Below are 11,814 nucleotides of genomic sequence, written 5' to 3' on the forward strand. Positions count from 1 at the left end.
CCTTATGTGTTTCCAACAAAGGCGGCTTTCCAGACTTGAACCTTTCATTTAGCTGGCACTAGAGTTGATCTTCACACAAGCACAGTGGAAGTGACCTTGAACTTTGCTCCTTGGTATGAAAACTTCATCCAGTAGGTGCAAAAAAACACTCGCCTACAATCATTTGAACTCTTCCCGTTTGGTGTGTTTTGGTCGTACACCTGTATCTTGGATCTCATGAGCGCCCTAGAAAGCGACCGACAAGACTTCCATGAATTGTGACCAAACAATCACACTCACATAGCTGGACTCAAAGGGAAAAAAAGAGAGGAAATTGCACAAATACACAACATTTGGCACTGAGGTAACAAAAAACTACAACTCTAGGGGATTTTAGCAAAAAAACAAAACTCTCGGATTAATCAATAACAAAAAAAACAAATTACTCCGAATAATCACTTCATGCTCAATGTAAAGCATGGGCCCCATGTGTTAAGTGACTAGTGGGACGGCTCAGCACTCTAAAAAATTGCAATATTCAAAGTAAATATTTTTAAAATGATAATAAATAAAAAATAAAAAATGTAGTAATTCAGTCCATCTTAGTTGATCAACCCGTGAAATATTTACCCTATTTTACCTAGTCATTTTAAAGTTTGGACAATTTTTGTATGAGAACTGTCCAAACTTTAAAATGGCTAAGCAAAATAGGCTAAAAATATTCGACATTGATTAGTGAAGATGGATTATTCAATTGAATTGTTTCAAAAAAATTAGTTTTATTTATTTTACCTTTCTTAGAAAATTTGATTTTTTATATTTGAACATTATAAAAGAAAAAAGCGCGCTGAGCTCGGTTTGGTTTGGCTCGACTCAAGCCAAGTCGTCCTTCTAGTCAGTTAATACATGGGACCCACATGTCATATTTCTCATTAAGTGACTAACCGAAGCAATTTATATTTTTTGTTATTGATTAGTCCTAGAGTTGTGTTTTTTTCTCTTAAAATCCCCTATAGTTGTGATTTTATTTGTTACCTCAACCCCAAATGTTGTGTATTTGTGCAATTTCCACGCGAAAAAAATATGCAGAATCACGAAGAAGCAATTAGCGACATGTACACTTTTTACACACTAATTGTTGGTCAAAATTTTGATCAAAACCCAAATGAAAAATAGTCGACTGTTGATTAGACACACCCATCTGCCTGTCTGTCATGAAGTTGCCCCGGAAGTTGTCACAACTCGCAACCAATGCCACTGGTAAGTGGAAAAAACGGTTAATTTTTTCCTTGGGCATTGACTTTGGTTCATGTACAACTATCCCCTCACAAAACAAATGCACACAAAGCGACTGAGTGGCTAGATCTTCACTCCTCCGTCAGGGAGACTTGAGTTCCAATCCTAGCTTCTCCCATTTTCTGTCATTTCTCTTCGAATTTCTTTTGGTGTAGGATAGAGTTGCCTCGCCCAAGCGTCGTTTAGCAGATGGGCTGCACAATGTTGCAATTTTATCCTAGCTACTTCTCAAAATATTCATATCTTTTGAACCCTAACTCTGAATTAAACATGTTGTATATGGAAAACGCCCAGAAAAATGTGTAGTTTCCAAATATGCTATTATTCTGCAAGTTAATTATTTCTAAATTATGTTTAGGATGCACCCTTAATTAATACTTTTATATGATGCATTTTAAAATCGTCTATTATATATGTTTCTACCCATTTAAATTGACTAGATATGATAGTTTCATGCTCTCACAAAAGCTTTTATTGGCGCCATAGGAGATGTACTCCCTCCGTTTAGAATTATAAGACATTTAAACTTTTTCTGAATCAAATGTATATAGACGCGGTTTACTGTGTTTGTTCACTCATTTCAGTAGGTATGTAGTCCATATTGAAATATCCAAAACATCTTATAATTTGAATCGGAGGGAGTATATGCTAAAGGTTGCAACAGGTACATAATCATCCTCTCTAATTCTTTATTTTGCCCAGTGCACAATAACCAACACATATACGATGACGTACACTAAACTACTAATACGAGCTTTATGTAAACCGATGGTTTAATACTGATTTCCATATTATTTGAAATTGTGCCCATAACATTTTGTTTTAAAGATATCAATGTTGATATGCAACCTTAAACACTTGTTATGCATGTTCTTACGGTTTGATTGTATTTGATGCAAATGTCTAGTATGCTTATGCACATGCTGTCATTGTCTCATTGAGAACTAAAATGTACTTTGCTACTTTTAGCCTAACGCACTATTTTTTGGGCATCATTGAGGAGGAAATCCAGCAAATGCGTCTATTGATACGGGAACCTAGGTTGATATTTCTGTTATCTAATAAATTGGACACACCTTCAGTACACTGAAAAAATCGTCTCGCTTTTATGTTTTCTCGCAACACCACTTATCATGTTGTTTCTCGTACGACATCTCGAAATATTTTGAGATTTGATGATGCCGTCAAGTGTGTGTAATCGCACCGGCACGTTTGCTAGTGTATTGTAACTCTTGCATTTTAGGAATCATGTGAATCACCCCCTTTGGCTACCTCTTTTGTGCAACTACTTGAAAGAAAGTTGTGATGTGCCTCTTCTCCCACCCTCACACACACCATCTTCCCTTCCCTCGCGTCCTTTTTTATAAACTCCCACTGCCTTCCATACGTCTCTGCCATCCGGCCCTGTCCACTCCACCAAACCACCAGATCACCCGAGCCCATGGCCGGCCCCTCACCGTCGCCCTCCGGCAGCAGCCGCCGCATGTCGGAGCTCCTGGACGAGCAGCAAGAGCCCTTCTCCCTTCACCTCTACCTCCTCGAGAAGGGCTGCTCCCCCACCACCCTGGACGCGGCCGGAGGCTGCGGCGTTGCGTTACCTTGCTGGCCAAGGAGCAGGGGCACCTCCCCGGCGCCGAGGCGGGTGACGGCCAGCAAGAAAACGCCCGCGAGCGGCCTCCTCTCCAAGCTCCTCCACGGCACGGCGGCGCCTGCATCCACGAAAAGAAAGAAGAAACTGCGGTCGGCCGCCATTGGCCCGTGCTCCGTCGAAGGCGAGAAGGCGGCGAGCAAAAGAAAGAACGCCGTCGAGGCACACACGGCTGAAGCAGCGGACGACGAGGGAGAAAGCTACGAGGACGACGACTCGTCGAAGCAGCTGAGCCCTGTGTCCGTCTTGGAGCGCCGGGCATTCGAGAAGCCGCCGCGGGCGTACGCCGTCGCCGAGAGTAAGCAAGCACGCAGCCCCCATATCCCTTCCTCCGCGCCATTGGTCGTCGATCATGCACTATCGCACTGAGCTCACGCAGCGATACTTGTGACCATCGCAGAGGCCATTGTCGTCTTCAGGGAGCTCCTGGACGCGGCACGCAGGCCCGCGTTGCTCCAGCGGAAAGTTGCCACAGAAAGCAGCAAGTCCGGCGATGTCCCCACGGAGACTTCAACAACGACGACGACGCCGGCGCCGCCCCCCGCACCGGCGCCCACGAGGACCGACCGCGCCACCAGCATTGCACATTTGGACGAGATGTTTGAGGCCAATGGGCACGACCTCGTACCGTTGGACATGCCCGGCGAGAGGGGGGATGCCCTGCTGGGGCGGTGGGACGTCGGTGCCGAGCTAGCGATTGCAGTGCTGGAAGCGCTGACGGAGGAGGTCGTGACGGAGCTGATGGGGATGGTCCACCATGAAGACGCCAATGCCATCGACGTGAAGCAGTGTTGGTTGCTACCGAACTGCTGATGTTGTGGATATATTTGTCCTCGTATGGGTTTATGCTGGTCTTCTCATTATGATGTTTAAGACTAGTACTTGCTAATCTTACTGTAAATAAAGATTTCCTTTTTTTTGCGGGTGAAATAAAGATCTCCTAACCAGTCTTCAAGAGAGGTACCTGTAAATAAAGACTAGTAGTTTGCTATATTTTTTAAAATCGCCATATGTTGATTAAGGAACATCATATGATCGTTCGTTACAAAATTCGTCCAATTTAGTTGCATGTCAATCGTCTCAAAACTAAATTTGGGTGTGTCAATTCTTTTTTTGCGGGTGAGTCAATTATTTTTTTGCGGGTGAGTCAATTCATGGAGTGAAGAAAATAGGAGGCGCAAGGAGCATCAACCTCCCCGTCTATCTTAGGGGCGTTGGGGAAAACATCAACCTCCTTGTCTATCTTAGGGGTGTTGGGGGAAACATGAACCTCCTTGTCTATCTTAGGGGTGCAGGGGAGTGGCAGTATCCTTGTCTATCTTAGGGTGCCAGGGGTGCAGGTTTGTCGGAAAATTTTTGGTGGTTCGCCGGTTTAGAGGGATGGCTGGGTCGGCAGCAAGCATGGCGGTGGGGAAAGGTTGAGGCGAGGGTGGGGCGGCGAGGCTGGCACGGGTGCTTCGTCGGCCGCAGGCGCGATCTATTTTTTTCAGAAAAACGTTTGAAGGAAGAAGATATATTCTGGTTCATTATATTTTTCATGCAACGCTTCAAACTGATCCAAGCCAAATCCACTGACCCAAAACGAAATTTTAGTCTATTGGCTCCTAGCCATTCCCAAATTCATCACACAGAACAAAACATTACCGACAAGGAAACCATCCTCTCTAGAAACTAACCCTTATTTAGCAATCTCATGGGCCACTCTATTGCCGGCTCAAGGCTCTTCAAATCAACAAAAGTTGGCTTGTCTTGGAAAATGTTAGACATGTAATTTTTCACATGGTTGGTGTGTGCATGTCAATGGCGACATAAAACCCCCGCTAAAGATGGCCCAAGCACCGCTTCCTACACACCAAAGAAACGGGGAATTTCCATAATAAAGATAACAAAAGTGGTCCCTCGCCACAACACTGGTGCTTGCAAAAACTTCTTTCGTCACATAGCTAGCATCCGTATTAATCTTGATGGTTTTGTCGTGTGCCGTCATCTAACCCGCACAAGGTAAAACAAGCGGAGGGCACAAACAAAATGTGCAACACTTTTACCGTTGTCGGCTCCCGGAGAGACCGGATCCTCCCTAGGAGCTCCAGTGAATGTCATCCATAAAATTGCACTCCCTCTGTCCCATGCCGTTCGTGTATTATGGGATGGAGGGAGTAGAAAGAAAATTTAGCAGAAGTCACAATTTATTTTATCCTTTTGCGAAAGCGTTACCATCACCAAAATTCCATTGTCGCCAAAAAAAAATACCAATATACTTACATTGTTTTCTTAAACCATGTCAGATTCTTTGAGGCCCAATCTCTTTCAACTTGGATCGATGTGCAACGTGCATGGTGGCGCCAACTTGCCGTGTACGGCCGTGAGCACACGTTCCAAACCTTTGGCTTGAAGGAAGCCACGTACGGGCGCACTGCTCCGCTCCACGCTCCGTCCACGAGAAGTCGCGTACGGGCGTACGACGAGCTGGGCGCACCCGAGTAGTACTGCTCACCACTTACTGCCCGGCCGCGATGTATCAACAGCAAGCAAGGAAACCGAACCCTCCGTGCCGTCGTCCTCTGTCGCTCGCTCTCGGCGATCAGGCCGGCCGTCGCGAGGGACGTCGGAGCTGCTAAACTAGCTCCCGTACGTGGCTTAGAGCACTAGGCACTAGATGTTCATTATTGGACGTGTTCCCTTTCGCGCCACTTTGATGCTTTCCATCTCTTTCATTTTTTATTTTATTTTTTGAGATCCTTTCATTCTCTTTCATGTGCCCGTGGATGGAAGGCTCCCATCAAACAATAATCCCCTGCTCCTTCTCAGTTCTCACCTCCCTACTACTAGTCCCATCTCCTAGATCATAGTCCCAAACGTTCTAGTTCTAGGTAGAAGGATTGCAAGAGCTCCTGACTGTAGTCAACAATGTCCTTCTATCACAGAATACCAACACACAACTTCACAACACACGACTCATCTTACATACATACAGTATATATTAGCATAGCATTCCACACGTCAATCCCCTAAGCATAAGATCCTTCTAGTTCTGCTTTCGTACAAGTCTCGCTGAACATGATAAGCGCCACCGTGCAGCACAGCAAGTAATGGCTTCATTACAATACTAGCTGCGTGGAGTTTTAAGTTTTAGCTTGGTGGTGCAACACCCAATACATACGCACTAGCTTGGCAGGTCCGAGGGGACCACACGATCTACCGTTAGGGTTACTCGGCAGCAGCATCCGCTTCCACTGCTCCATCTTCTGCCATGAGAGTCCTGTAAACCCTTCTAGAGCATACTGGTCCCAGCCTTCGGCTTTCCTCGCCTACGCGGTCCTCGCACATCAGGTCCTGCAGCAGAAGCTCCTTCTCGCGAACCTGTCGCATGCACAGGTTAAGGCTTGCGGGCGCACGAGGACGAACCCGTTTGTCAGCCTACTTTCAAGAGTGGTAAAAAGGGAAGCACTCACAGTTTTGGTGGAATCCATATATACTTTCAGAAGGGATCTCATGGTACTGTACTTCTTCCAGATTGCCAGGGCAAACCTTGGCTGGACTTTAGGGATAGCTATTAGAGCCTTCATCCTGCCACAAATAATTTACGTCAAGAGTTAGATAAGATAAAGGGCATATAACTCTGATCTGAACGCTGGAATTTTGAAAACATTGTTCTATGCATGGATGCCTAGTTGGATGCTAACAATGAGTGACTTGACTAGAAACAATATAATATAGAATTACTATCACCGTCGCCAACAGCTTCATCTAAATAGCAGCTGCGATATTACAATCCTCTTGCTCAGATTTGGTTAAACAGCATGACCCATTTATAAGGCGGTTTCTTTAGTATAACAGTTAGCACGAATATCAAAATCAAGCCAGTCCAACCTAGAGGTCCAAGACTGGCTTACATGTACGAGTTAAAGGCAACTCAACCACATATATAATTTTGGTTTTTTCCATTCCATAGGATTCAACTTGCTAATTTTGATGGGGAGCACTAGGCCGTAATACTAATAGAGTTTAGAACTCTGGTACCGAGACAGATTAGGCTACACAGCAGAGGAGACTCGTCGATGTAGGAACAAGCAACAAATGTTCTATTACTCTACAACTCTAATGAAACTCCTGCAGAAGGAAAAATAAGGCAACAACCAAACTAAGTGCGAGTAGCTTTGCACAAAAAGAATACTGGAAATGCACAGTTTATGGTATATGCAAAAACAGGAACAATTTCCAGTTTGATAAAATAGAATAATCAAGAGGAAGAAAACCGTATGGAGATCTGATTCGGTATATGTTCAACTTACCAGGTATCTTTCTTAGCCAGATCTTTATCAATGAAATTTTTAGGGATCACTGCACCATTAGCATGGACAGATAACCATGACAGTGGTTTCCTGCACAAGTCCATGGGGAAAACATTAATGAAAAATGGAGCTGCTTCTAGATTCAGTAAGACTATACAGGTCCAACAAATGGTGGCCAAAATAAAAATCATATCACTGAATATGTTCAAAATTAATAATGCTGGTCATTGAGGACCAAGCCTAGCTCAGGTGGCAAATTGCTTGAGACCAACAAACACACCTCCGGTCAAGGCTTTGCCTCCACGGTGCACGCTCATATTCAGTTGGGAAATATCCCCAGTGACACTAAAAATATAAATATCATTGGATAAAACTACATGACTAACTATTTTATAACATATTAGGCATTAGGAGGGCACACCATAATTATACCTAGGGGTAAACCAGCACTGAATACAAACTGGCTGCTGAATAAACATCAGCACCATAAAGGAAGAGTAACAGAGGTCCAAGGTAATGTGATTTTTAGTCTTTCGACGGAAAGTTTACACGTATTACAGGTGTGATTTCAGTGTGTATAGGAACCTTGGCACATTTTCCCCTGGTTTGGTGAGTGTGAAAGACAACTGCAAGACTAATACTGTACCCACTGGGAAATTAACATGTGAACTGAACTCGATGCGCTGAAGTCAAATCAAGTATATCCATCTAGCATAATCATGCACATCAGCTGTATTGAAATTAGGCTAACTTTGACTAATAAAATATAAGTCATATGATATTATATCATTGGATTCGTATTCGAAAGAACAACGATATTATTTTCATAGAATATATAAATCATATTTTGTAAGTTAAATTCATGGTCAAAATTGAGCTCAGATTTCTAGGGGGGCTTCTGTTCTGGACTGGGGGAGTACTTTTGCTTCATATACCAATGATCAATGTTATAGGCTACTGTTCAATTTCAGTCCGAATTCAGTATAGATGACTGCACAAATCAATTAGCATACAGTGAAATAGAACCAGGAAAAAAACAGAAAAGGCGACAAAAAGAAAGCACATACGACCATTGGTGAAATCATTCTGATCTAACAAATGTAGCTCACCTGAATCTGCAATTTGCAAGACTAGATGTCAAGCCAACAACATGCTCGGCTACTTCAGCTTCATCTGTGCATTGCCTTGAGTGAACTTTAACATGGTGTGTTGCTAACTTGCATAAAACCTGAAAAAACAAATCCATTACACATTCTAAAAGGATAGTTCAGGAAAATTTTGATAAGGTTGAAAATAGACCTCTTCCACTGGTGGGCGTTTCCAGCTATTAACATTGGGTGCATTCCTATACTGAGCCCGCTCGCTAACACGCCAGAAAAAATAAAGGACATTTTAGCATACTTCAAATACAAAAGATGAATACATTTCCTATTGCTTACAAGTTGTAACATTACAGGAAAATTAAAAAAATTATGCAGAACTATCATGCAAGTCAGATTTTTCTCACATAATGTTCCAGGCTTGAGTGTGTTTGTGTTTTGGATATGGCTTACACAATAAACAGGACAAGAGGACATCACAATGTAGCAATGAGTGGCATGTAATAGCAGTTGGAAACTCTGCAGTGGGCATAGTTTAGGTGAACGACAATAAAGAGTAGGAAAAAATAGCATGCCAAAGCTATAAGTAATGTTGCCGGCTACTTAGCACTAGTGCACGAAGAACAAAAGGGCATCAGGAGACAGTGAACGTAAGACGATCAACAGAAAACAGCAGCACAAGGTAATTCAGACTTTAAAGAACCAACCATTTATTTATGTAGTTCATCAATTTATTAGTGACGTAGCAAACAGTGAATGTTGGATAGCGATCTTGAACAAGGCGAACATGATCCCAGAAGAACCCACTGCTGATAAGATCGCAGAATTCCTCAGCTTGAAGCACAAATAGAATATACGGTACTTCTGCCACTGAAGCTGGGTCCTGCACACAATAATGTCACTTAGGAGTTAGGATATATACAAAATTTAACTACTTAAGGATATTTATAGCGTCGTACTAGACTACATGTGCTGCCCTTTCTATGTCACAATGCCTTGGATCTATATCTTACAGTAACTTTGCGTCATAAAGATACTTTTTCGATTCCTGGAAGCTTAACAGAAATGACACATCAGGAAAGTGCTTTAACTTACACCCTACTTCTCCATGGCTTGGAATGTATATAGATATTTCCTTTATATTATGGCATACTATATAACATTGGCAAATCCTAACAGTGTAGCACCTCTGTTGATAAGCTACAGGCCAGCATTTTCCCTCATGTGTGTGTTTATTTGTAGATTTTTAAGGATTTGATGACAATACACTAGCACTTGGGCTGCTCCAAGGAAGTTGTTCAATCAATTTTTCCCTTTTATCATCATTTTTTTCCAGGAATTCAAGTTGTCTCACATAAAAAATTATAGTTGAATGCTAAGGGCCCCTTTGGAACAGAAGAATTACGGAGAGAAAATGGAGGATTGCAATTTCTAAAGGCTAAACCAAAAGAGAGGAAATATTCATCACTAATATGACAGCTATTGTTATGACCAACAAGCACCTGGCCAATTTGAGGAACCTCCATCTTCCACAAAATCGATCCCTTGATTGGATTAGCCTGAACTCGATACTTAAGGCCCTTCTCCGCAAACCTTGTTAGAAGGGTACCTGTTTGCAAAGGTCCAAATACTTCAGCAACAGAGAAAGATGGAGACAAAATCACGATAATTTGATGCAACTAATTAATTGGCTGGGGTTTAAATTTTAAAATACCTCCAACTGAGCCAGTTTCAATGATTGTTGAGTCGATCTCAGCCACAATAGATTTTAAAGCATGTTTTCCTGATTCCCACTCGTCTTTTTCTTTTGCATATTTCTTCTGCTCTGCCTTTTGAGCTTTAATAGCTTCTTTCATGAGCTTATTTTCCTGCAAAGTAAATAGCACCCTCTTACATTCTGTATTCTCTATTCTCTATCATGCACCACAGTAAACATTTATTTTATAAAAAATGCTTAACGAGACAGACCTCCCGCTGTCGTTTCTTTTCTTCAACCATTTTCGCTTTCCCTTCCTTTATTAGTCTCCTCTTTTCCTATATAATGAAAGAGAGGTTTATTGCTTAAGTTGCATCTATTGTGAAACTTGAACTGAGAAGTTTGTTTATTGTCAGGCTTTGCTACTCAGTCAGACCTGCGTTGTCTTTCCTTCTTCTGTGTTGTCGTTTCTCTCCTCTTCCCGCATGGACTCTTCACAGGGTAAAATCAAATTGCCCGATGGCTCTTTGTACCCAAAGTCATCCAGCTCATCATCACTATCCAAAGATATCGGGGAAGAAGGTCCTGAAAAGGCACAAATTAGAGTTACTCAGTTACTCCTACCTAGGTGAATCCAAGTTATAATAAGTCCAGAACATGCACCGATCTAGTAAATAGTAATTAATGGGTCGGGATAGGGTGCCTCCACATAAGAAACGGAGAATATAAAACTAAACTGCTGTAAGACGCAAGAGCTGAAGTTATTCTTGATTTTCGTGTTAATAGAAGCTCATCTCTGAAGAAATGTAACATAAACAGTATATTACTTAGGGCTTGATATACAGTGAAAGTATTATCTACGTGACATGTTATCAAAAATATTAGTTGACATGAACTTGAGCGGTAGAGAAGTCATTTGTTCTACCCGAGCTGAAGGATCGAGATTATACCATTCTCGATAAATAAAGGTTGCATTTTGTTTTGCAGTTCGGAATTTCAAATGTTCTTGGCCATTTTAGTCAGCAAAGGAATTTGCACCTTCTTGGCCTGTATCTAGAACAGACGCTAAAACAAAAAACCAACTAACAAATCATCTCAAATTGCACAAAACAACACCTATCTTGTCAGTCTTTTCTAGAAAAGACACCTACTTCGCCTCTCGTGACACAAAGCTAAATGCCTTGCAGCCTAAGCATGAGCACAACCAATTCCCATCTATCTTCTTGCCACGGAGCAAATTTCATAGATGAAGCCAGCGTACACAGTGCTCACTTCTTGGCAAGATGAGCCTAAAACAAAAGGCAGGTACAGGCCTATTTTCATCAAACAATGTATTTGCAGGGGCAGCAGAAAAGAAACCTCGAAAAGTGGAGGGGCCTGCCACATCCAAACGCGGGTTGGGGAAGAAACGTGTCTCAGCGTTGGGGCCGGTAGATCCGGGGAAAGCCGGCCCAGGGATCCCCAAATCATCAGCAGCATCAAAGTCGAACGAGCGCGGAAGAACAGGCGCATTAGGAACAGCAGCGCCACGGGATTGGGGGGCGAGTGAGCACGGAACGAACGACGGGGGAGTCCCGACTGGGACGCTGGAAGGCCCGGCCGCGCGCGAGGTGGTGAAGCCCGGGGTCTCCAGGACAACAATGTCGGGGTCGGCAGAGCCGGGGGAAGCCGACCCGGGGATCTCCAGATCAGCGGCATCTTCGAAGTCGATATTGCGCCGGAGAACAGAATCAGGCGTGCGGGGACCATCGCCGCCGGAGCGGGGGCTGAGCGAGCACGGGACGAACCCCGGGGAGGCCCCGG

General features: G+C 43.2%; 2 protein-coding genes across 2 annotated transcripts in view; one reads left to right on the forward strand and one right to left on the reverse strand.

Annotated features, from left to right (window-relative positions):
- The first annotated feature begins 2,703 nt into the window (after positions 1-2,703).
- On the forward strand, positions 2,704-3,858 carry LOC119352199 (nucleolin-like). The gene is made up of 2 exons (XM_037618908.1): positions 2,704-3,221; positions 3,324-3,858. Exons 1-2 carry the CDS (start codon positions 2,717-2,719, stop codon positions 3,734-3,736), a joined length of 918 nt encoding a protein of 305 aa, XP_037474805.1. The 5' UTR covers positions 2,704-2,716; the 3' UTR covers positions 3,737-3,858.
- Positions 3,859-5,846: 1,988 nt separating this feature from the next.
- The window catches only part of LOC119358276 (crossover junction endonuclease EME1-like), a 6,517-nt gene continuing 549 nt past the window's right edge, over positions 5,847-11,814 (reverse strand). Inside the window, exons 2-12 of the mRNA XM_037624910.1 lie at positions 11,371-11,813; positions 10,448-10,596; positions 10,284-10,349; positions 10,030-10,183; positions 9,818-9,924; positions 9,023-9,198; positions 8,515-8,578; positions 8,325-8,443; positions 7,216-7,305; positions 6,376-6,490; positions 5,847-6,283 (exon numbers count right to left, since the gene is read on the reverse strand). Coding sequence (XP_037480807.1) covers positions 6,131-6,283; positions 6,376-6,490; positions 7,216-7,305; positions 8,325-8,443; positions 8,515-8,578; positions 9,023-9,198; positions 9,818-9,924; positions 10,030-10,183; positions 10,284-10,349; positions 10,448-10,596; positions 11,371-11,813 — 1,636 coding nt within the window. The 3' untranslated portion in view covers positions 5,847-6,130. The remainder of the gene's footprint in view (positions 6,284-6,375; positions 6,491-7,215; positions 7,306-8,324; positions 8,444-8,514; positions 8,579-9,022; positions 9,199-9,817; positions 9,925-10,029; positions 10,184-10,283; positions 10,350-10,447; positions 10,597-11,370; position 11,814) is intronic.

This window comes from Triticum dicoccoides, chromosome 2A, assembly GCF_002162155.2.
Source record: "Triticum dicoccoides isolate Atlit2015 ecotype Zavitan chromosome 2A, WEW_v2.0, whole genome shotgun sequence".
Taxonomy (NCBI): domain Eukaryota; kingdom Viridiplantae; phylum Streptophyta; class Magnoliopsida; order Poales; family Poaceae; genus Triticum; species Triticum dicoccoides.